The sequence below is a fragment of the Rhipicephalus microplus genome, chromosome X (genome assembly GCF_043290135.1).
Source record: "Rhipicephalus microplus isolate Deutch F79 chromosome X, USDA_Rmic, whole genome shotgun sequence".
NCBI classification, from domain to species: domain Eukaryota; kingdom Metazoa; phylum Arthropoda; class Arachnida; order Ixodida; family Ixodidae; genus Rhipicephalus; species Rhipicephalus microplus.
The window spans coordinates 104,742,526-104,768,634 of record NC_134710.1 but is presented as its reverse complement, the minus strand read 5'-3'; the positions used below and the strand labels follow the sequence as shown (position 1 = coordinate 104,768,634).

Below are 26,109 nucleotides of genomic sequence, written 5' to 3'. Positions count from 1 at the left end.
CGCACAGCAGACCCCGGAGCTCTCCCGGCGAGGAGGAACCCGAATGGGGAGGTGGGGGTGGACGCCACCATCGGTCAAGAACCGGTTCTCCCCCAAACTCTTCCTGCTTGGCTCCCCAGGGCCGGTCGTAACAGTTTACTATATGAGTGCCCAACGTTTACTGGTTATTTCGCCAGACCTCTTTAGCACAGGCAGATGTTAGGAGAGTGTTTTGTGTTTTGTTGGTTATAATTTAATATTTACGTACTTTAAACTATGAGATTAGTTTTAGAGTACAGTGAATATCACTATTAGAGCATCACGAGGGACGAGATCGCGATGGAGCAGTACCTTGTGGAGGACTTCCTCAAAATTTGTGGGGCCATGGGAATTTCTGCCGGGTCCGCTAAATCAAGGAAAGCGATTCTCGAGGTGATGCAGGCAGAAAATGTGACTGCCGATGAGGCTGACGAGTTTTGGGAGCTCATTTGTGAGCAAAAGCAGAAGGCCGAGAAAAGCAGTGAAGAGCTCGAAACTCAAAGGCATGAACAATGGAAGGCTGAGGAGAGTCGAAAAAAGAAAGAGCATGCTCTCAGAATGAAAGAGCTTGATCGCAAAGTTGAAGCGATTAAGTGGCAGTGAGCACAATACCGACTCGAACTCTTCGAAATGGACGAGAACATCGCGTCTTTTCTCGTTAATTTTGAAAAATTCTTCAACGATATTGGTCTTAGGTGAGACTTATGGTCGGAGAAGCTTGCCACGTTGCTTCCGGGCAAAGTCGCAATCATTTTGGAGCACTTATCCGCCGAGGAAGCGCATGACTTTGATAGAGTTAAACAGGCTTTGTTCCGCCACTTTGCTGCCCCGAGTCCTGCAGACTGTGAAAGTCGAGAATACAAGTACAGCACTGAAGCGTGCAGCAAAGCGCTAGAAATTGAGGCCCATCGCAAAGCGCACGACGCCGACGTGCGTCAGAGAAAGCGAGATGAGGCGCGGCGAAAGGCGATCGAGGTGGAAGGGTGTGAAAATGAGGCTCGCCGAAGAGCGCTAGTAGTATAAGCGCGTCGAGAAGTGCGTAAAGATAAGGCATGCCCAAAAGCTATGGAATCTGAGGCCCGTCGCGAAGCACAAACCGCTGAAGTGTGCCAGAGAGAGCGGGACGCCGAAGAGAGTCGCGAGGCGCCCGACATTGAGGCTCATCACAAGGTACAAGACGCCGAAGTGTGTCGGATAGAGCCAGACGCTGAGGTGCATCACGAGGAGTTAGGGCCCGAGGCCCATCGCGTAGCTAAGGACGCTGAGGTGCATCAAAAATCTCTAGAGACGGAGCCGCTTCGCAGCGCACGTGATCATGATGAATCGCGTCAAAGAGAGCTTGAGGCCGACTACGAAGGCCTGGTAACAAAGGCTATTTTGGTTTAAAAGGGAGAGAGAACCTTTACGAACTGAAGAGTAACCTTCAGGCGAGATGGTTAGCCTTAAAGGCATCAGGAGTCCCATTTGCCGCGAACAGAGACAGCTAGCAACGGACTCGAGGAAAAGCTAGCTAACCAGTCTAGAGCTTTGACGGCACAAAGTGAAGGCACTGTACTTGCGAGTATGAATACCAGTGCTCTAAGCACAGCGATCAGTTTGGTTAGGAAGAATCGCCACCGAAAACCTAAGGCAAAGTCGAATAACGCCAAGCGCGCCAAAGTGGCTAAATGCCATGGCTCTCGTGAGGCCATACTCAATATCAGTGCTGAAGTTGGGACAAAGCTCAGTAAGAAACGGTTAAAGTTGAGGTCGCTGCTGAGATCTAGATTAAACGCGAAGCACGTCAGGAAGAAAAGAACTTCAAGAAAAAGCAGATGCCGAAATCTTCACTTGGTCTCATCCTTTTCACTGCCGCGTAAATGCAAGCATGTGGGGAAAGGTTGCGAGCGCTTGAGTGGTAACACAAGAGGTTGTTCCCCACCATGGCGAATGGGTCACTGTTCGAACGGGTGGGCTAAGCGATGTGGTGCAGATGCCCCCTTGTTCCGAGTTAAGCGGCTGTACGTCAAAAGTTGATGCTACTGAGTTCGGCGCGAAACAAATTTGTTTGTCGTCCTTTTGTCTGGACCGCAACTATCGAAAGCTGTGCAGTGTGCGACTCCCCCGAGTTCGTTTGAAAGGGTGCCGCCTTGCCAATACCAAGAGCGTATTTTGTGCTTATTTTTGAGAATAACTTTTTCTAATTTTGTCACCCTTCTATGAGCTATGAATGCATCTGAATTTTTGTAAGTTTTCCTTTCCTTCTCATTGAAGAAGCAGGAATTGATATGTTTGATTAATTTTGTTTTCATAATATTTCAAAGGTAACAGTCAGTGTGTTTTATTTTAACAGAGAAGGCTAAGTAAAGGCCCTGTTTAAAATACCTTTTGTGTTTGGCATTACATATTATGCACGTCAGTGTAGGTCAACTTTACCCTTTGTTTTGTGTAACGCGCGCAAGTTTGATTTTCAGTGTTATTTACTTACTTTTTCAAGCGTGTTTTATTTTGTTGGGATGCTCATTGGCTGAGCACCTTGAGCGAAAGCTTATCGAATGACTTTGTTATGTTTAACGGTCTGATGCTTGCAGGCGACGCCAATGTGTGTGATTCAGAAGCTTTGGTGTACTAAATTTTAGTTTCGAGGCCAAATTGAGTTAACCTCAGCAGCTTCGATCATCCCCAATCAGCCTGAATCACAATTGAGAATGGCCCCCCAAAAAAAAAATTCTGTTTGGTTTACCAGTGTCATGCACTGACACTTGGCTAAAGGTGTGTTCGCATTGCATATTCCTCCAGAGATACGTTGCTCGCGATGCTATTTTTTTCAGCTCAGCTTAATCTCGAGGAAATATTTTCGTTTCTGCTGGTCTGGCGATTTGATCAGCATTTGGAGGGCGCTTGCTTTGGCCAGAGTGGTTTGGCTTTGTGTTCGACGCCGTCGTTCCAGTGATCCCCTGCAGGGTTCTGAAAGTCACCACGGGCGGAGGGAGCAGAACAGCCACAATTCTTAACGGTCAACCAGCATCCCTCTTTCCGAGCCGCGCTAGACGGCTCAAAACTCCGGATGCATTGTCTGGCGGCGCGGGTGCTGTTATGCCAGAGACATGGTCCTCGTTCGGGAGCGCTTCTCACGAGATCGAGCGCTGTTCCGGCGAACTGTCTCCCCCCATCCCAGCGCCACTTTCCACGCAGAAGACGGCACCATGCAGTTCCGAGCAAAGTGTCGCCTCCTCCGCCGAGCCACCTTGCAGTTCCGGGTATGGCTGCGTCTCCTCCGCTGAGGTCTCAGAAAAAGGACCCAAAAACGTTATTTAAGGCCGTGCCGGCCCCATGTTTAGGGGATTTTGCCCCAGCTGACATCGTCGTGCTGGCCGGCTCTGTACAAACGACAACCTGCTATAGTAAACGCTCCTTCTTGTTGCTGTTTTCAAAACTGATTGCTTCCCCTTTCCGCCTCTGGGCGAAGGCTTCAGCGAAGTCCGTTCGACTGCCCGCCGCTCTTTGCCACCGCTACCATCGCAACACACTGAATTCCTAACAGTGGTGGCAGACGTGAATGCCATCTAACCCGAATTTATAACAGTACCCTGTTGCAAGTGTCACAACAATCTTTATTTTTTAAGACCTGACCACCTTATTTTCGAAGGAGGCGAAAATGCTTGAGGCCCGTGTTTTTAGATTTAGGTGCACGTTAGCTACGGCGTTCTTCATAACCATATCGTGGTTTTGGGATGACCATGCTGATGCAGATATCACCGAGTGCATCATTGTGCTCGTTTCTACAATGAGACGGGTAATCTCATCCTTATGACGAGCCACTGAGATAGGGTTACCTTTGTAAGCATGATCAGTGCGACTAGGAGTATGACATGGCGGTAAAATATACGACCCCGCAAATGATGTGTTACTATGATACAGGGTGTGAAAAAAAGATAATCTGGAGAAATTCCGGCGCACAGCAAGCAGTGGCATGTTCAGCGTTTTATGTGGGCACACGAACGAAGACGTCACTGCCAGAGCGGTGTATTTTTGGGAAGCCACGCATATCCCCCCCCCTCCCCCCCCCTGGATTCGCCACTGACCAGGTCATGCCATTCGGGAAAGTAGCTTGCTGCCGTACGCATCGCACTTGGATACACGTGTCGCAGTGAGTTTCCCCGACGTATTTTTCGTGTTCGTGCCTGCCTGCTTTTGCGAAGAGACCTTCGTGTGTGCTTGGTGTTCTGGTGGAGCTTTTGTACAGCGCGCACATGGTGTACTGTTGTGTGCCATTTTGCAAGTCGCGATCTAGAAAGACTGCCGGCGTGTCATTTCGCCAATTTCTTGCTGATGAGGAACTATGCGCGAAATGGCAGAGAAACGACAAGAGTGGCGATGTGGGCTTGTTGGTGATGCATTTGAAAGAAATTTATGTAGCGAGAGGCGAAAAAACGGACACAGGAAGGAATAGACTGAGAGGACAGAGCGCTACCTCCAACACATTTTAGCATTTGTGGATGGGGGAGGGAGTAGTACAGGTCTGCCACATCAATTGAGAAGGCTATTAGCCTTTCATTTTCATGAGCTTCCATGAAACTTGAAATAATATCGGAACTCTTGACTAAAGACGGATCTCGGACTTCGAGATGATTAAGTTTGTCTAACAAAAAAGCAGCGAGTTCTTTCTGCCAAGTACCTATTTCCGAATTTCTTCTGCCAAACACCTATTTCCGAGTTCTTTCTGCCAAGTACCTATTTCTTTTGAGTGACTATGTCAGTGGATGAAAAAAAAAACTTGCTCCTGGCGTGGTGCCAACCATATTTGAAGGATACCCATCGTACCTAGTGCCCCCTGCAAAGAAACCACGCAAAGAATCGAAAGCTCGAGACTGCTCCTTCAAGCAAACTGACGAAACGAAAGGCAGAGCCAGAATATCATGAGCATGCTGTTTTGGAGTCGTCGGAAGGAGAAGCCGAACCGAAATTCAGTAAATGCACCCAAACAAATAACCATGCACAGCGAGTCATTGGACACATTTCAATGATAGCAAGGCTTCAGTCACAAGTAGCGTACCATCGCTCCACTTGCCGGAAAACCAAGCGGCAGCTAGAAGACACGATAAAGGTGGCCAACTTTTACCATAGTAAGAAGCACCATTTGTCACTGACAAAGATTTCCGCGGATGCTGAAAAAGGAGAGAAAAAAGCTGTCTTTCTGCTTCACCAAATAAAGAGCTACCGGAAGGTTCAACGTTACCCCAAAGAAATCGTCATAGGGTGTGTAACATGGCGCTTTCTTTCACCCAAAGGCTATGATCATGCATGAGCTCAGCTTCTGATACTACCACATAAATGCACACTGCAGCGATACGTCGGTCCCAGCTCATCGTCCTCGGGTATGAGTAGTGCAATGAAGGAAAAACTGATTCACGAGGCTTCTCTCCTCAGCCACAAGCAGCACATGGATTCATTAATAATTGATGAGGCTTCAATAAAGCCAAAGTGCATATACGACCGTAAGTCTGATGCAATATTCGGCATCAGAGACAAGCCAGAAAACATTGCTTCGTGCAACACGAACGAAAGTTGTCCTAACAGAGTGCTTTGCTTTGTGCTTCATGGAATAACAACTTCGTACAAAATCCCATGTTCCTATTATTTTCGAAGCAGCTCGGAGGAGAGACTTGTTTGCCTGGACGAAAGACGTCATTGCAGCAGTTGAGGACTATGGGTTTGTGATCATCCGCATTGTTTCAGATAACTACTCTGCGAACACAACCATGTTCAAACTGATGGGAAACGGTTCCTTGTCAACGGGTAATTTTTTAAAGTTTCGATCTTTGCCATGTTCTCAAAAATGTGCGAAGTCAATTTTTGGAGTGTGAATTCTCAGATGGCACAGGCCTCATTACTGGCACATTCGTGCAAAAGCTATATGAGCACCAAAAGCGAATGTCTGTGAAACTGGCGAAGAACCTCACTAGAAAGCATGTATACCCATCTAACCTGGAAAAGATGAATGTAATGCGTGCAGTGCAGTACTCTCGCTCCATGTGATAGGCACACTGGAACATCTGCGAAACTTGCGGGACAACTCCTCTCTTGCTCTATTCAAGGATGCAGCATCCACAATCAACTTCATGAAAGCCATAAAGAGATGGTTTGACATTCACAACACTACGTACAGTGGTAATGGCTGCAAACTTCCCATCTCGAAGCAGGACGACAGCCAATTGCTGTGGCTGGAAAGTGAATTTTAAGGCTACATTAAGCACATCCAGGATTCTTTTGTCGCTGCTGGTGTTGGGAACTTTACAGACGAGACGTAGACTGCCCTGCTTTTCACCACAAAGTTCTCAGTCCACGATTTCTTCTGAGAAAAGGAGTAAACTATGTGCTCACGAAGAAATTTAACAGTGATCCTATAGAGGCATTATTTGGAAAACTTAGGGCAATGTGCGGGGGCAATGACGCGCTAGACGCAAGAGCCGTCACAGCGGCTTTGACCCACATTGTCAAGGAAAAAGCGCCACCGTCAAAAGACACGGGCATTCGCGACGAAAACATTGAAGAAGCAGCGGTGTCTATTCCAGAAGATGCTATTGAGGAACTTGAAGCTCTGCGAGAACCTCCTCGCAGACCACCGACATCAGTCGCCTATTCAGGCTTGGTGTATGTAGGTGGTTACATTGCCAAGCTCATCAGTGATGTCAGTTGCGAAGCTTGTGCCATGCTAGTGACGACAAATAAAACTAACAGTCCTTTGTACCAACTTCTCTGTCAGCAAGAAGCCTATGATCTACACTACCCGAAACCGGAGTTACTATCAATGCTGGACACAATTGTGACGTTCTTCGAGAAAGCAGTCAAATATCTTCCTCAAACGAAGATCCTCGAGACTCTGCAATTGACTGTTGAGCCATACCTTGAAGATTCGCCACTTCTCGACTGTCCGGAAGGTGTGGACACGAGTCATGCTAGAGTGCTGGCTCATATTATTTCTGAAAAGTTTTTCCGGATTCTTCTAGTAAACTACACAAAAAGATTAACAGATCAGAATGACAGGCCTTTTGGTTTCATTCACAAGCCCTACCAGAAGCATTTCAGGCTGTGACAGATGTGACTACTTTAAACTGTGATTGTCACTACAGTGTTTTACCAGCAGTGCTTTTTTTTCAGTTCTCCATGTGCGTATTGTTGCAGTACCAAGGAGAACATTCCGTTTGCCATTGAAAGGATTCTCTGAATGTTTTTTTTATGTTTACTTTTCGTTTCCGGTGTGACCATCCCCATTATGCAGTGACTTTCACCTTTTGGAAGTATTCATTTCAATATTAAAGCACGACTTGGGATGCCTTCAACAAAAAATTTACAATTTTGCTATTTTCAAGTACAGCGACAGCCGGCATGTGCATTTGAAATAAACATTTCCAAAACCATAACTAAACCGTTTGCTCAATCAAGTGCAATATTCATCCTCTTACTTATTCTCGAAGTTAGAGGAAACTAAACAAAAGGCTTTGTTATAACTGCGTCGATGCTCTGCTGAGCAACAGAAGCGGTCGTATGAGCGGCCTGCGCCACCACTTTTGAAGAGCGGAATTGACCAAAGTCATCATATATACTTGCTACCATGTTTATATCGCATTGGTATCATGAATACCATCTGGAGTAACTTCAGAAAGTGCCACGGTAAGTCGGAAGCCAAGCGCTCCCTGCGCGCGCTAGCCTCCACAACGGCCGGGAGCGGGTTGGCTCGGCATGACGTAGTGGAGGGCTCCAGAAATTTCGGTCATGCAGTGGTCTGTAACAGCATTGACATTGCACAGTACCTAGGTCTGTAGCCTTTTGCCGCTATCGTAATACAACCGCTGTGGCCGGGAGTAAACCCGTGCCCTTTGGGTCAGCAGCCGAGCGCCATAACCACCACACCACTGCTGCCGACTGTTTACACGAACTGAAGTGGAAACAACGACATAACCCCAACAGACATTCACAACGACCATTTCAGTTGGCACTCCCTTTCAAACAGTCTTGCAAGGGATACTTAAGTGAAACCACAGCAATGTAAATTTCAGGTGTCGAGCAAAATTTCCCAACACCTCATATAAGTATTATCTAAAAAAAGATAAATAAAAAGTGAATTTCACTTGCTGCTGAAAAAAGTCAGTTCTGCTGCAAGGGTGAAGCAATAAATGCACCTAATAGTAGCACTAAATTGGAATGTCATACGAAGTAGAGCTAGCAGCAAACTCCTTTAGAATCTGATCTGGCTTAACTCAAAAAACGCAAGCGTAAAAGAATATGGCCACTCCAGGGAGTGAAAGGGTTTTTATGCTATCTTTATTAGTGCTTCAACAAAAAGTAAGTGATGTGATAACGGCAGCTACAAAGCTGTGAGGTGTCTACTAATCTCTATAAGCATAGTATGCGTGCAAGTGCAGACTGTGCCCTTTTGATCAAGTTCCCAGTTGCCAAGTATATGACTGAGTATATCTAATCTGACCATGACTGAGTATCAAATCCTCGACCTCATGCACAGCAGCTCAAGATGTAGCCGCTTCAGTGTAAATGTTACGACTACAATTTCGTACATAGATATCGATACCATGCAGGCATTTCTACAAACACAAGTCCCTTACAAGATGAAGTACATCGTTTCAGCCTCGTGAAAATGTACAGCCGTGGCCACGTGTGTAGAGCCCGCGAGCAGCCGGTTTTCGCTCTGCAGGGCGAAACCTTGAAGCAGTATCGGGCTCGACGTGGTCAGCCTGACAAATAGGCGGCAGATACTCCTGATGCACCACTTCTGAACAAGCAAATGACCATATGTTAACCCATATTCCCTTCAGCCACAATGTGCACACTTGTACACATCAACACCAGAGACACGTCAAATCACACACTGTGTGCTTCTTCAAATCACCTGAAACTCAGTGTACACATTCATGCAGGCTTCCCGAGTTGACAACTCACCGTCATTTTTTTCATTGTGCGGCATATTGCGGCACAGGATTACTTTGCTGGAAATGGTGCCCTGTTCAATGATCTTTCGATGTGCCATGTTCCAAGACCAACCTCAAGAGTACTATTTTTTTCTTCACTCGAAGCGAATTCTACCACCAAAAAGCAAACTGTGCAAGTAGGCCTCATCAGTGCCGCTACTTCGAATTGGAGCAGCATGTGGCTGATTTCATTATAGAAAAGTGCAGTAGCCTCATGACAGTGGGCGTTGAACAGATACAGTTTAAAACGAACGATGTTGATCAGCAGGTGGGTTTCCCATGAACAAAGATCAATGCATCATGTGGGTAAGTGCAAGATACTGCAGTTTGAGACATTCTGTGAAAAATGAATGAGCTTGTTCACACCTCAGCCGGCCTCTCGTTACTTTAGCGGTCTTCTTTTTGTGCTGGACGCAACAAAAAGTTACTTCTTGTATCACTTTCATAAGATTTTTTTTTTTTTTTTCAGGGCAGTATGAAAAGTCACCCATCGTGTTACGATCACGGTTGTGTTACAATCGAGTGAATTGTGCCCATCATGATTGTTCTGCCTCTGGACCCTTACTGAAGTTGGGAGTGGACATTTAGTGTAAGAGCAGGAATATAGCAACAAATAGGACTGTATAAACAAGATATCACTTACCTCTTTTAATGGCAGGCTGGAAAGGTTCTCATTGTATGCACCATGCTTCTGCACCAAAGAATAGCAAAGAGGAAAGCGTGAACTGTCATGCCATACATGATTTGGTGGATATCGAATAAATAAAAAGGTCAAATAGTCGACATTTCGTGAGAGCACTTTGCACTTAGCTTTGGTAATTATTCTTTGTTGCAAGATAAGTTTTATAGTCAAAACTGTTAATAATCATAAAACATTATGGTTACATTAAGTCAACAGCACATGTAAACTGAAAAAATACTTCCAGAGTGTACTTATGACATAAATACAAGTATATTATTATGATAGCATACAATATTTAGCAGTGCATTATTGCTCTTTTTAGTAAGTAATGTAATCCAGCAGATAGTTCAACCGATCTCATCAAGTCCTGTAAAACTTGAGTTAACAAAAAGTTATCTACAAACCACAGCAAAAACAGATGAAATAACCAAAGGAATCTATAATACTGGCCTAAAAATGTGGTGCAGACTGAAAGAAGTCATATTGATACCTCCAGAATACACATGACACAAAGACACTTTGATGACTGCTTGCAAAATGTTCACCGCTGCTGGCTCCTTCACTTGTTAAAAGTAGACTGACCTAGAATAGGGAGGAGTGTCCAAAGCGCCGCGCCAATACATAGGAGGAGTGAAGACCTTTTGTGGTGAAATTCCGCGCAACGGCGCTGTCATGCCAGACCCGTGGGCTTTTCCCGCGATGGAAGCAATGGCAAAGCGTCGGGCGTCTGCTACGCGCCTGATATTTTTGCGGCTGTTAGCCAACATTGCGATAATTTTGGCGATATTGAATACTATGTCCCACCAACGTAATACTTCAATGACTCACCGCACTTCGAACGTGTTTGTGCGGTGCGAAAGGAAGGTCTGGTTTGTTTACGTCTAGCTGGTATATCCCCGCAATAGTACACACATACTCGGCCATCTGAGGAACACTTTCTGGAAGCTTTTTATCATAAATGAAGGGGGCCTAATTTAGTTACGTGTGGAATGACAAATGTAGATGTGCTACAGAAGATTAAAAGATAGAAATCGTATAAATAATCACTAGAACGTAGCAGGTGTGTGCACAGTAAATGGCTAGCTCATGCTAATGCGTCTTTTATTTTGTGCGTTGGATTCCTTTTCTAAGTCTTCCTCCTGCCCTATCCTGTTTTCTCGAATAGTTGAGAGCCTTAAGTAATTCATATGAAGCGATATGCGCCCGTCGGTGTGGGCGCGGTACTAAAAAAAAAACCTTAGGTAATTGGCATAACTCACGTCTCCTCCAATTGGTTTATGATCGGCACCATAGTATGACTAACATGACTAATTGGCGACGAGATCAATAACTAGACATCTTTACCTTTTATGCCACCATTATTAATAACAACTTGCAAAGTCCTTAATTGTGCTGTCGTCTCGGACAGCTCTATGGAAAATGCACGTTGTTCTTCAGTCGATAAATTTAATTTGCCTCCTCCCCCTTCCCCCGAGAGTTTTTTGCACCTCACTTTGTTTTGCACAACATTCATGATTGCTTGGCCGATCACGGAGACAGTGCAAAGCGATGATGCCATAACGAGGCGACATGATGGAGTCCGCAAACTTTGGCATCGTTTATGTCATAGTGACATGTCAGAGTTTACGTCATCACATGATAATTTTTTGTATCACTCGTACACACAGGCGTGCTCGCGGGGGAGGGGTGCCTTCCTAGTCTCCTATAAGGCGAGGGTGGGGGGTGCAAAGTGATCACCAGCATATATTGACAATCTATGGAGGGGGTGCTTGCGACACGTAGGTGGCGAGTTCAAAGTCAGCCCTAAACGTTGACATAATAGGTATGGGGGCACGCTGTGATGAATCTTCCCCCCCCCCCTCCCTCTAACGGGGAACCATGTAACCGTGTGTGCACACCTATGCTTGTAAGTGCTGTCTCCGCCGAGGTGGGACACCAACGCCAACGGTCAATTTGCGTGTTTCATGAAGAATTTAAGGATTTCATCTTAAAATATGACGTGTGGTCTGATTTATCTCTACCGGATGAAGGAAACGTGGCCATCACCTATGTCTTTTGCAACATACCAAAGATTTTCAAGAAGTGAGTGCATTTGTAAAATTTGTACAAAAAAAAATTAGGTATGCAAAGAAACAAGACAAATCAAATAAATGAACTTCATGTTACGAGCGAATGTCAGGCAACAAGCGTACGCGGGGCATTAAAAACTGATGCGGCTTTCGCCGTGTGTTAGAAAAGCGTAACACTCTGCAAATTTCAACGCATAAATAAATTTAGAGATTTATTTCGTATACTCGATGTTTCAGGCTTCGTAAACATACATTGCTATCAATAATTAAATAGTTGGAGTTATGAAAACAGATTACTAATAACAAGATAATATTCTTTTCATGTTTTACCTCCTTCGAAAGTTTTATGCTGATGCGATTTCTATATACAAGGACGATCCCGACGCATAAGTGACCCCAGATCGCACCGAAACATACAGTTGCTATACCTGTTCAAAATATATGTTATTGCATGGAACAATTTTGTCAGGCTAGGGCATATGGGAAATACGTATTTCAACATTTTCCTAAAGTGACGGAACATCTTTGCATCTATACTTGCTCGACGTATTTTGTTCCAGTAAGTTAATTTGCACAGCGAGAGTGCTGCTGTTTGTATCTTTAATTTAACGTTGTGTGAATATAACATTGTGTGGATTTCTATATTACGTATTTATTGTATAAACATGGAATAAAATGTGTTATTCTGGCACTGGTCTTTTTTCCAATGTCTGAATTGAAAACAAGCTTGATGCATGACAAAAGTAGGTTGCTGTACGCTAGGTCTAAAATGAAATAAGTTAAATATATTGGGGTGATATGACCGTGTTCTCTTCTAGCGGTTCTCTGTTCTTAAAAAGTAGTAAAGGCTAGCAAGTTATATATTAGAACGTGTGTGTGTGGCTGTGAACCACCGGCGACCATGACTAAAAGGCCCGTAATGGTGAGCCAAGCCGTCACTGCAGGCAAGTATTTCAGCTGACTGAAAAAGTAATTTATTTTATTCATTACTCGTATTACTAGCAAGCATCATGTTATTACTTGCTTGCCCATGCGATTCAGGTTGTTTTCGTTCTTTCATTTCATGTTATGCGTTTTTGCGCAAGCACAGTTACCAAACTAGCTTACTCGAACTCTAGCACCAGAACATGACCACTTTGATGTCGTTTCAAAGATCAGTTTTTGCGTTCCCTTGCTGCCCCAGGCACTAAAATACTCTTAACGATGGGCGAGCTCCATTCCACATCTCATAATTAAAGTTGAGGGTACTTCAAGTGCCCCTGCATGCAAATACAGCATAAAAACTACCGCGCGTAGCAACGGAACTATTGCCTCTATAATGCTTGGTTTTGGGCTTGTATTCTGCCCCTATGTTCACCTTTCAGTAAACGGAACTCCTGTTAAATGGAACATATTTTCTCCGTCCTTTCAGGTTCCATTTACTGAGAGTCTAGTGTACTAAAGAATCATTGAGCCATAGGCCCAAGTATCATACCACTGGCTGATTTGAGCATGGCAAGCTTGGGAGTTACTGAGGCAACCGTAGGAGGCCACAACATGTCAGCACGCAATCGCACCGAGAAGCATATGTTCAAAGAAGAACACCAAAAATAGAGACAGTGCTCAAGGTCACGAGGCGTGCATGATGTACCTTCTTCCTTCGAGCCATCCTTCCCTGCTTAGCTTCAAGTGCTGTGGTCAAGACGAGAGAAGAAAGAAAGCAATTGCAACAAATCTTTGCAAATATGCTCGTACATTTAGATAGATTCTTAAGGAATGGTTACTTAGGCAAGTGTTGCAGCGCCCCTTCAATGCAACCTATGGACAAACAGCTGCCTCATGCATCACATCATGTGTTTTCCAAGGAGAGAGGCTTTAAAGGGTCCCACTGTAGAGAGGTAAATTTGCTGTTGAATGAAAAAGGTTGAAGCTAAAAAGTGAAACATAGTGACCATTAATTGAAGATGGTAGCTATAACCAATGAGAAGCTGAGTGCAGAGCCAATTACAAAACCCAGACATCGGGCATGATATTGTATAGTGTCAATGGCAATGACAGAAAGATACTGATGTAAATACCGTATTTACTCGCGTAATGATCGCACCCCTAAATTTTGTCGTCTAAATTCGACTTTTTTTTCCCCCCGCGTAATGATCGCACCCTGAACTTGCAGCATCGACATGTCATGTGCCTAGTCTAGCTGAACGCGCCTATCATTGTTTCTGTAATCTGAAATCGGGCATCACTATGCTAATGCCCTAAATTCACTGATTTAAATGAAAACATTCCTTTTTTAGATGGAAGAAACTTTTTTGACTCGCATGACGTACTCAAACCTCCATAACTAACGCAAAGAAGAAAAAAAATGCGGTAGCTTCGATCTACGGGGTGCTTCGCTCCGTCAGACGCCATGCTTGTTTTGACATCCCGCACTGTTACAGCGGCGGCCGCCTGTTGGTCGACCTGTGTTCATCCCGCAGCAATGGTTTTTTTTTTCCTGAGACCACGTTTTTTTTTGTGTGTGTGCTTTGTGGTCGTCTGTTGAAGCGCAGTTTCACCATGGGGCGAGTATGCGAGCTTTACTGCCGCATTCTCCACAGCCTTTCTTACGAAACTCGTTCAGTCCACCACATTACAAGGAAGAAGAGCGAGCACCAAAAAGAATTTTCAAAACATACTGCACCATAGAAGTGTGGCAGTTTAGGCTAGTTGGTATGACACGGCGATAGTTATAGCGCGAGAACAGAACGACAACAAAGAGACAAGAAGGACATGAGACATCGTCGAAGCCGCGCAGATGGCGCGCGAACAGGTGTCATATATTAGCAAGCTATCCGTGTCTTTGTCCGAGAAGGAACTAAGGTTCCTCGAAGGTTTCGGTGCACGCAAGTAGTTATATTACTTTTCTGTTTCGTTTCCTTATAGACTTTTTCTTTGCCTTTTCCTGTGCTTTTGTTTTTTCCCCTTACTCATGTATTGCTCTTTGTGTCACATGGTTTCTGTTACATGATCTACTGTCCCCTCTATATGTTTTCGCGCTCTGCGCACTAATGACGATAGTTATAGCGCGAGAACAGAACGACGACACAGAGACAAGAAGGACACAAAGAACACGAAGCTGGGTCCCTTCTTGTCTCTGTATCGTCATTCTGTTCTCGCGCTATAACTATCGTCATGCCATACTAACTAGCCCAAGCTGCCACACTTCCGCACACTAAATTCAGTTGGAAGTTAGTGCTCGTGTCCTTGTCTCTTTGTCGTCGTTGTGTTCTCACGCTATAACTATCATCATACTACACCAATTTCAAGCCCCATTGTAAGCTTACAGGTGTAGGGAGACGTGAGAAAAACAAAAGAAATGAAATACAGTCCTGCAGACCACTCGCCTTTATCCAGCTCAGTCTTCGCCACTCGTAGCCCGGACGCATAAAAAAAAAAAAACAGGCACTCTTGTCGGCGACCCTTGCCGATGAGTAAAAAAAACAGCAAAAAACAAGAATGTTGGAGGAAAAAGGTAACGATATGGGGGAGGAGAGCTCGATAAGAGAGATGAGGATAGAAGAGACAGTGAGAGGGGAAAACGGTCATACTAAAAAAACAGAAAAATGTAAAAAAGTTCTGGCTTGCGAAAAGAGAGGTGCTGCTTAATCGTGACCAGCGGCTTAAAAACAGCCATGCTATTAGGTTCTATGAACCCTTGCGGAAGCATGGTTCAGCTTAGCTCCTTAAGGGAGAGGGGAAAGTGGACGAAGAAAGGAAAGGTAGAGAAAGTGTGTGGTGAGGTGTGGGCATAAGCATGGGCAGTTCCCCTTCCGGGTACAGGTGGGGTAGAGTGGAGGTCTGTGGCAGCGTCGCATCCCCTCCTTATGCACCGGAGTCGCCGCACCCCTCTTTATCATGTCATTATCATGTCAATGTAAAAGGCTGACTATGTGCTCCCCCCCCAACAGCGGCACCGCCCCCGCTCACATAACTAAGCGCCTGGGTGCATCCGTACAATGGAATAGCCACAGAGGGCCGCGCATTCCTTCGTGCGTCCCCGTTTGCAAACGCGCGCTCACCCAGCCACGTCCTTCCTTACTCTCCTTTTTTTCTCTCTGCGCTGCGGCACCAGAAATGCAAAATATGCAGCCCGCGTGGAAATGCGAACTACATCCTAGTCGACATTCTCGGAAAACACTAGCGCGAAATGAGGAGGAGGTGGGGTCTCTCTTGTACGCCACAATCTCCTCTGGCGTGTAATACCAAACCTAAGCATTCGGCAGTTGTCTGTCTGGCACGAAAACTAGTGCCGTGACGGGGGCGTTTCACTGCTCTGTGAATCGTTGGCTGCCCACTTCCTACATCAGGAAACCAGGAATTTCGACAGTCAGTTGAACAGCGAACGAACCGAAAGGAGTGAAGTGGCACAGCACTGCGAGCAGTCTGACCACCATCACTTCCTGGAAAGCTGGCACATTCAACAGCTCACAGCAAGGTGTCACTGCCCTCCCTGTACTACAATGGAGTTTTGTGACCCCCCCAAAACTGCGCAGCCATGTGCGATTTCGCTGCTCCTTCTCGGCAGGCGGCACGTTCTGGTGCTATCTTTCGCATGTCGAAAACGTACATTGAACCTTGCTACCATCACTCAAAAAAAAAAAGAATCCTTTTTTTCTACATGGCCAGAAAATGCACTGGACGTGCGGGCAAAACTGGTTTTCCGGGAGATTTTCCTATGAGCCGTACAACCGGGAGAAACGTTCAAAATTCAAACTTGGCAGGTATGAAGATGCAAGCTGCACTTGTACAAATGCAGTACAGAATTCGAAATGATGTTATTACAGAATTACACTGAGAAAAATTATAACTTTTCTATCAAATGAAATAGATTTCACTAACTAAAAGAATAGAATATGTTTGTGCGCCATCAGCTACATATAGGTTCGTCGCAGTGCCCCCTTCTCTATCAGGTATGTCAGTGTATGGGGCTGACTTTATGACCCCTCTATCAAGTCGCAGCGTCCCTCCTCCCTATTATGTTAGTGTAGAAGGCAGACTTGGTCTCCCCTCCACCCATGTGCGCGCCTACGACCAAGTTGACATATCTCGTGCAGTTTCAGGCAAAGGTGGCCATGTGTTTAGACAGAGAGGTCAGTATTGTGCGAAAGGGTTGGAAGGGGGAAGTATGAGGTGATGCAGCATGAGAGGTAATATAAGAAAGCTTGCACCGAACACAAGCATCACGGTCGTCAATACATATCACAACTTGAAGAAGCACTTGTGGAGAAGCGCTTTTTGAATATGTGCCCAAGTCACAGATGGTGACAGATGCAAAAACAAAGGAGTCAAGAGTGGACCACGTGGCTGGGGGGGGGGGGGTGCCACCAAAGAAAAAAAAAATCCCAAGGCGTAAAAGGAGTGGAGGGTGGGGGGGGGCGAGTATGCCATCATCGTAGTTCCACACAACAGATACCAATGGCAACGAACCACGATTACGCAAAGAATAGAGGCAAACTTCGGAGCAACACAGTCAATAAGGACAGAGTAGTAGCAGGCATGTAGCTTATAAATGTTCCCTGCTTGTAATCAGCCAAGCCATTCTATTGCCACCTCGCCATGAACTGCGGAAAGCGCGAGCCCGCATCCAGAAGAAACAAGCAAGGAAGTCGTTTTTGGGACAGCGCGTGCTCTCGCCAAGGCTTTCTGATTGTGTGACGTCACTGACCTGCGTCTGTGTGAGTACGCGGTATTCCTTACCCGAAGTACCTCCTTTTCACATGCGACAACTGGTGGAGTCGCTGGGTATTCCCAGCCAATAATCCGAACGCTTCCTGGTAACCCTGTACCTGTAGTCACAACACCTGTCCACCGGGCCAGTCGGAGAATCCGAGGATTGTCCCCCGAGCGTGAACCTCTGCCGGAGATGACGTCAACTGCACCACCCCAGAGCGGAACGGAAAGTACTCCGATGGCTAATTACACACTGGAGAAGCCACAAGTGCCCAAGGTGTTCTGCGGCTCCATGTTGGAGGATGTCGTAGACTGGTTGGCTAACTTTGAACGCGTTGCTGCTTGCAACGAGTGGACTGACACCAACATGCTGCGGAAGTTATACTTCAACCTTGAGGATGGAGCTCGTACTTGGTACGAGCATCACAAACCCTTCTCGTCATGGACAGTGTTTTGCCATCAGCTGCTGGAAAGTACGCCGACCCCCATCGCAGTGAACGAGCAGAGCGGGTTATTTAGTCCGGCATTCAAATACCGAACGAAAGCGTGATGACGTACCTGGGGGACATGACAAGCCTTTTCCGTCGCAACGACGCAGGTATGGCAGAAGACAAGAAGTGCTACCACTGTGGCAAAGCCGGACATGTATACCGCGAATGGCAGTATTGCCGCCTCGGACTTCAGGGTTTCGTCAACTCGACCAGGCCAAGATTTGGCGAAAGACCCAGAGCGATCGAGGAATACCTGTCGGAGCAGTGCACGCCACTGCTCCCGCAACGCCAGTCACGATCACCATCTCCAAGAAGGTCTTCGTCAATTGTCTTGAACTACCCAGGGGCTACTGTTCTTAAGGGTCTGAAGTGGAACACTTGTCTAGTTTACCTCGATGATGTCGTCGTATTTCCGGTCACCTTCAAGGAACACTTGAAGCGTCTGCAGGCTGTTCTGGAAGCACTCCGCTCTGCGAACCTCACGCTGAAGCCAGAAAAAATGCCACTTCGGCCATGATAACTTAAATTTCTGGGCCATGTTGTGAGCGCAGACTGTGTTCGACGTAACCCTGACAAGATAACGGTCGTAGCTTCCTTTCCCGATTCCCGTGACAAGAAAGCAGTTTGTCGCTTCCTCGGCCTGTGCGCCAGCTATCGTCGCTTCATCATTAATTTTTCTAGAATTGCCGAGCCTCTGATTCATCTTACATGTCATGACGTACCATTCGTTTGGAATGAAGAACAGAACGCAGGTTTTATCGATCTACGTGAGCCTATGCAGGCACCACCAGTTGTTGCGCACTTCGACGAGGATGCTGCCACCGAAGTTCATACCGACGCGAGCATGTAGGTCTCGGCGCCGTGCTTGTCCAACATCAAAAAGGCACCAAGCGCGTGATAGCATATGCCAGCCGTACCCTGTCTCGCGCCGAGTTGAACTATTTCACCTCGGAGAAAGAGTGCCTAGCAGTAGTGTGAGCCATCATGAAATTCAGGCCTTACCTCTACGGTCGTCACTTCAAAGTAGTCACTGATCATCACTCATTGTGCTGGTTAGCCAATTTACGAGACTCGTCTGAGCGTCTAGCACGATGGTGTCTTCGTTTGCGAGAATTTGACCTTACCATTGTCTATAAATCAGGCTGCAAGCACGAAGATGCTGACTCCTTGTCCCGTGCATCTACTTGAGTTTGTGATCCCGACAATAAAGATGACAGCGGCTTCCTCGGAGTCCTCACTGCAACAGACTTGATAGCATGACAACACAATGACGTCAAGATTCGCGCAATCATTGACCAACTAAAAAGACGCAACACACCCGTACCTCGACACCTTGCTCGCAATCTCTCTTCGAACTGCCTACGGAACGGTGTATTGTATAAAACAAACTCGAACGACAATGGGAAAGCCTACCTGCTAGTGGTACCTTCTGATATGCGAGACGACATTCTTCTGGCCTGCCATGACGAGCCCACATTCGGTTGTCTAGGTTTTTCATAAACTCTCACCAGAGTTCAATAGGCGTACTACTGGGCGAAACTTGCTACGTACGTTAAGCGATATGTGAAAAGCTGCCGTGAATGTCAATGCCGCAAATCTCCCCCACTGAAGCCTGCAGGCCTGCTACAACCAGTCACACCACCAAGGGCGCCGTTCGATCAAATAGGAATGGATTTACTGGGGCCATTTCCTCTGTCATCTGCCGCTAACAAGTGGATAGTTGTAGAGACAGATTATCTCATGAGATACGCCGAGACAAGAGCCCTGCAACGAGCTACAGCTTCTGATGTTGCCGAGTTTTTCATCGACCAGATCGCTCTTCGCCATGGCGCCCCGTCTAGCCTGATCACTGATCGCGGAACCGCTTTCACAGCTCAGCTCACTGACAATGTATTCAAAATAAGCTTCACGAACCATCGCAAGACGACTGCGTATCATCCGCAGACTAACGGCCTGACGGAGCGCTTAACAAGACCATCGCCGATATGTTATCCATGTATGTGGACGTTCAGCACAAGACATGGGATCAGGTCCTCCCATACATAACATTCGCGTACAACACTGCCATCCAAGAAACGACACGATTCACACCGCTCCGTCTCGTCTACGGGCGTGAAGTCCAGACCATGCTAGACACTATGTCGCCATACGATTACAACGGGTCGCTCACACCTGACAAGAGCAGGTTGCTCAGTATGCCGAAGAAGCTCGACAGTTGGCACGCCTGCATATCACGCAACAAGAAACTGCAGATGCGCGTCGCTGAAATCTTCGCCATCGACAGGTCAAATACCACCCAGGGGATCTAGTTTGGGTATGGACTCCAGTTCGCCGCCAAGGGTTGTCCGAAAAGCACCTGAGTCGCTACTTTGGACCCAACAAAGTAGTGCATCGCGTAAGTGACATGAACTATGAGGTGGTCCCAGACGGAACCATGTCGCCCAGCGTCGAAAGCACTACCCAGAATTGTTCACGTTGTACGGCTTAAGCAGTACTTCATGCGTTAGTGAGACTATGCTTTGGCCTTGTGTTTTTGTTGTTGTTTCTTCAGTGTGCCCACAATGTGCACGTTTGGTTTACTTCCGCTTATGCACTACCATTCGCGTGAGCATCGGGGCGATGGTTTTTTTTTTTTTTTTTTTCAGTGGGGGAATGATGCCACCTGGCCATGAACTGCGGCGAGTGCGAGCCCGCATCCAGCAGAAATAAACGAGGAAGTCGTTTTTGAGACAGCACGTGTTCTCGCCGAGGCTTTATGGTTGTGTCGCGTCACTGACCTGCGTCTCTGCGACTTTGCGATATTCCTTACCCGAAGTCCTTCTTTTTCACACGCGACACTATAAAGACTGCTTTATGAATAAATTCGATACTTTTTGAAGTTTGAAAAACAGCACGCAGACGAAAGCGTGTTCTATTTTTGGAAAAAGACGTAATACCAACATTCCATTTCGGGGTCGCGAAAATGTGGAACGATTCCCGAGTCATTTCTATTCTAGAGTGGCAACTTCGCAACACTGCACCCCTGACAGTCCTGCTATGGTTTCTAGGAAAAAACTGAAAGCAGCCATGACATTTATCAGCTTTCAGTATTAGCTATCTAAGCTCCTCCAAGATAACACTTACCCAGCCTGTAAATAGAAATGGGTCCAGAGCAACAGTGCATAAATTCTGGCATCTTCAAACCTAGAGCAACAGTGCATAAATTCTGGCATCTTCAAACCTTGAATTACCCAGTAGTGGAACCAAGGCCAAATCTTCTTTCTGCAGCAATTGAACCAACATGATATCACAACTGAAATGAGTGACACAGAACGCAACATGCTATGGTATATTGACAGCAGCACTTTTCCGCATCGTTTAATCCTTTCTGCTCATAAAATTTGGGAGTGCATTAAAGCAAAGAGTGAAATTTTTGAATTTAAGGTTTTAGCTATATGTGTGTACAATAAAATAGAGGTCCTAACAAAATTTGTTCAGTACATATGTTTGTCTATGATCTAAATTTTTTATACATTTGAGTGCCTCTGTGAAATGAGCTGGATAATGAAGAACTCTGCATGTCTTCGCCAAATTATTCTTTGACAAGTATTGTAAACCAAGAGAGTGAATACCACTAACATGAATTTGCCAAGCACCAATGACATGCAGGCCTCTTTTCACAGATGATTTAGTGCTTATGTGCATAGCAGTGTCACCGCTGCTATCGGTAACACATCATTGGGCTGTGGTGCACATGAGTGCGTTCCTGAAGTAACAAAAGCAGCAGAGAGGAGATAAATCTTGACAGAAACTTTTGGCTACGAGGTCAAGCTAAGTTAATGCTCGGCAGCCAGTAGCTGAATTATGCTGCTGTAGGTAATTTCTGTGAAAATATGCACAAGTTGCTATGGCAACTGACAATAGGTATGACCTACTTACTTTGTTTTCATGTTTGTATTTTATTAAGAATATTATTGCCTTTTTTGCACATTATACGGCTGCCAGAATACAATGAGTTTCTTTTTTTTTTCATAAACGTAGAAATACTGAGAAACATCCAGCATATTTTCTATTACACTTGGCACTCCCTCGAGCCCTTCAGTGAATTTCTTGTAAGTGCGATCTCACCAGATTCCCGGTTGTTGTGGCTGCACTTAATGGGAGTGGAAGGCAAAACTCTACCAAAAGCATGCTGAGCAGCAAAAAATTATCAGAAAAGGGAACCCTCAAGAATGGGGCCTCTCATAGCTACAGTGTTGCCCTAGGATTCTACACTTTAAAAAGAAAGCATTTGTATTTGCCTAAAAGTAAGCAATGGAAAATCAGAAGAAGAAAAAAAAGAGTGATTGTTATATGCCACTAACTAAAAAGCATCATTACTATGACAGGCAGAAACAAAGAAAAACTGGCGTACTGCTATATGCTTTCAGAATAAAGCACTAAAACACATATAGTTATACAGGCATAGACTACAACAAACAAGAATCTGTGCCCTGAGTGCCATAAAGAAGTCCTTACTCAAGTTAAGGCAAGCTTTGATAATTTTAAAATCTTGTACTCTGCTCGTAGGTTCTGCCATGCCATAGTCAATTTTCATCTTTTGAAGGACCAAGAAAGCAGTCAACAAATGCTCTACAACAAATCCAGAACTAAACATTCCTGACTAAAGTTTCACCATAGATAGCTTGCTGCTCATCCCGCTGATCATTCACTAAATATGATTGTAGCAGCCTAAGTACTAATTATGAGATAAGACATACAATGGGCTTTCTGATCAATGGTGTCACAAAGAGTTCGTACACAAATGCACTGGCAGTGCAACAATACAATGCAGAGTAAAGAATACTATACAGAAGTGAACATTTTGTAACTTAGAGGTAAGCCATATTGTATAACAGCTTTATTTATATAGCAAAATACACAATTCTACCTTTCCTAGGCACTTGTGATGCTAGTGACAATAGTAATGGTTTTCTTTATGTTGATTTGTAAGCTATTCTACTTTCCTCACTGGAAATCATCAATAGAAAAGGCAGGTCTACAGCAGCCTTTCATTTATAGGAGGTATTCAGATTACATCATCCACAAGGAGCACTAGTGCAGCATCTGCCATAGCAGTGGTCGCACACGTGGTAGTCATCACATGACTACAAGTAATGTGCTTGGCCCCACATGTTTCGATTTTTTTCGTATCTATCACACTGTCGTATGCCAGATTGCTGAACGACCACGGACATGTTGGCCAGACATAGGCACAAACTGGCACCACCAGCCATGCAGAGATCAGTGAATACCTCCTATTTATACCTTTGCATTTTTACTTCAACTTTTTTCATTAAATGTTAAATACTTAGTTCCCGATTCTTTATCATGCAATGCTAGTGCTTTGGGATGGTAACCATCAACTGCAATTCTTTCAAAATGAAGCTTTGACATCATATAATAATAGTATTATTGCTATCATTATTATTATATATTGCAGTTTAATGTCACAAAACTATAATATTATTATGAGGGACGTCTTAGTGGAGGGCTCCGGAAATTTCAACCCAGTGGCATCCTTTAATGCGCACCTAAGTCCTAGTTCAGGAACGTCAAGAATTTTCGCCTCTATTGCAAATACACCTGCCATGGCTGCGGTTCAATCCTATGACCTGAGAGTCAGCAGCAGAGCGCTATAACCACTACACCACCGTAGTTGATTTTTTCACATCATATGCTAAGGGTGTATTCACTGATAAGCCTTTTTGTGACACCATCCAACTTTTGAATGTAGTCAAACATATCTATCACTTGCCATAAACGGCCAAGTCGGAAGCTGTGTCCTTTGTGAACCCTGCTTTTGAGTGCGACCAAACGAAGATGCCCAGCACTGACCTGGCCTTGTGATGCAGAAGCCTTCACGCTGTTACTTTGCATAGCTGCTGGCCCATCAACTTGAAGACTGTTGGTGCTGTACCAGGAAAAGCCGGGCATGTCAGGCCCACAGGGTCATTGAGTTTGCTGTCCAATTGCAGCGAAGATCTCTGTGTAGCTGGCCCAGCTTACCTTTCTTGCATGTCAGAAAAGAGACTTTATGAGTGGTGAGAACGAATTTTAGGTGCAGTTTGGTGGGGAGCATAATATTTCAAGGAATGCTTGTCCTAAAACTATTATGAACCTTTTGATAAAGCTCCATCAATTAAGCATCATTTGCTTAAGAGCGATGTTCAAGTTTCAGGCGCCATTATATATTAAATAACAAACAGTGCCTGCAGAGACAGAGGTGTGACAACAGTCGATCTGGCCATGTCGTCGTCATTTTATTGAGAGATGGACCCCAAAGAGGAATGGTGGCTTCCACCTCTCAATCTCGGCCGGGCAGCTTTCACCCAACTAATAGTGTGAGTGTTCGGTACTCCCACTCGGTGCAAGTTAGCTGAGGCTGGCTATATATGACTACCACACCGCTACAGCGACCCAAGCTACAAAAACCCACCTTTGCTCAAGCAAGGGCTAGCTCTTATCTTTCTCCCTCTTTTTTTTACTTCTAGGTCCCGATATTCTATAAACCATTTTAAGCACCCACTTCTGACAGACATGCCCAGGAGATGACAGCTGTTCCTGTGAACAATTTGGTGGTGTCATAATTTCTTCTATATTTACTGTCCTGCACAAGTAGAACATTTAAATTGGTAACAAATGATTCAAGCCACAATACACAAAGTGACAAGCTGCGATAATGGAAGCGACACAATGGCACCTGTTACACACTAACATTGAAACAATCTCAGATGTTAAAATGCATGTATTCATATTGTTATGGAAGAGAAAGGAAAACAAAAACTGCACTGCCACACGTCATTGTCAAATGGCAAGATTCAACTGATCATGGAAGAGATTAAGAATAAACTGAAATAGTGGTCTGCTAAGCTAAGCATTTTTCACCGTATCAACAGGCCCTGTCAGGTTTTGCAAAAAAAAAACAGCGAAAAATTTCACAAGGGTGTAAGAATGAAGTTGCCACTTTAAGGTAATTATTTATAAAATATAGTCCCAACACATATTGAGGCTTCAATTACCTGCAATAATTAGTTCCCACGCGCACCAAGTAAGATGGGCTTTGATTTATAAGTTGGCTGATTATATGTTAAGGCTCACTTTCTGCTCGAGTTTTCACATGACACAGAGCTTCACGCTTTAACACCGCTCCAAGTAATTCGGCTACATTGGCAACTTGTTCCCTAACACAAAGTAATAAGAAATAACTTCTCTTTTACAAAATGTTAACAGTTCATAATCACAGGAGTTTGTATACGGCTACATTTCCAAACATGCCTTCGGAAACACGATTACTCAAGCATATTATGTGGGCTCGTGGCGAAACTTTAGTGTAACAATCTGCCACAGGATTTAGTATAATAGAATTTGGTACAACCTCTAAGGGCAGGTTTGCCGATGAGTATTCACTCGATCAGCACGTAATAACAATGGCCAAAGGCGAAAGAAGGTGAACAGAGACAGGGCGCTAAGTCTGCGTTGTTCTATTGTCTTAGTTATGTCATGCAGCCCAAGTTAATGAAAACTACAAACAAGCCTACACGAAAACTAACAAATAAAAAAACAAACACTTACAGTGAGCGCAAAGGATCTTCGGTAGCTACGAACCTGCTCAAAACTATAGTGTACTAGACGAGGGGTGCCATTCTAGACATTGTCGAATTCCGCCATGTTGTCAGATTTCACCATTGATCGATGCTAATTGGCCAAGTGAGCTAATACGGCCTCTCTGGTTGAATTAAAATGCCGCCATCACGAAATTTCAGAATAGCCATGCGTATGCCGTGCGGCACGGACTTCCTTCGTGCCATGCGGTTATCACACAAGCCGACTCGTTTTCAGTGTGGCCAGAGTGGCCTCTATTGCTTCTAAGTACGGCATTCAGCAACAAGCTAGCAGTCTGACTCTGACGTACACGTCATCATGTATGAGAATAAATGTTTCTTGCCGGATTTTTTCTCGTCTTTTTTCTCTATGCCCCCAGCTGCCATCAGTTCATTTCATGTTTTCTTGTTATTAAAATTACGGACAGCCATTAGGTGACCAGCTTTCCTAGTGCTTGGTGACAGAAACACACACAAAAAAGGTTTTATAGAAACTGTTGCGCACAGCTCAGCCAAAGAGTAGAAGAGTGGCTACTTGGGCTGGTTGGTATTGCATTTTTGAAATAAATA

At 45.1% G+C, this 26,109-nt stretch overlaps 1 protein-coding gene across 4 annotated transcripts in view; it reads right to left on the bottom strand.

The window, feature by feature from the left end:
* LOC119164553 (uncharacterized) overlaps positions 1–25,778 on the bottom strand; it is an 80,258-nt gene extending 54,480 nt beyond the window's left edge. For 2 of the 4 annotated variants that reach the window (XM_075877351.1, XM_075877354.1), the window contains exons 1-5: positions 25,511–25,778; positions 23,774–23,948; positions 21,041–21,178; positions 13,366–13,406; positions 9,628–9,675 (exon numbers count right to left, since the gene is read on the bottom strand). In XM_075877351.1, coding sequence (XP_075733466.1) covers positions 9,628–9,675; positions 13,366–13,406; positions 21,041–21,092 — 141 coding nt within the window. In that variant the 5' untranslated portion in view covers positions 21,093–21,178; positions 23,774–23,948; positions 25,511–25,778. Of the gene's footprint in view, positions 1–9,627; positions 9,676–13,365; positions 13,407–13,498; positions 14,832–21,040; positions 21,179–23,773; positions 23,949–25,510 lie in introns of those variants that run through there. The other 2 variants (XM_075877352.1, XM_075877353.1) reach the window with 2 other exon arrangements.
* Between the last annotated feature and the right edge of the window lie 331 nt (positions 25,779–26,109).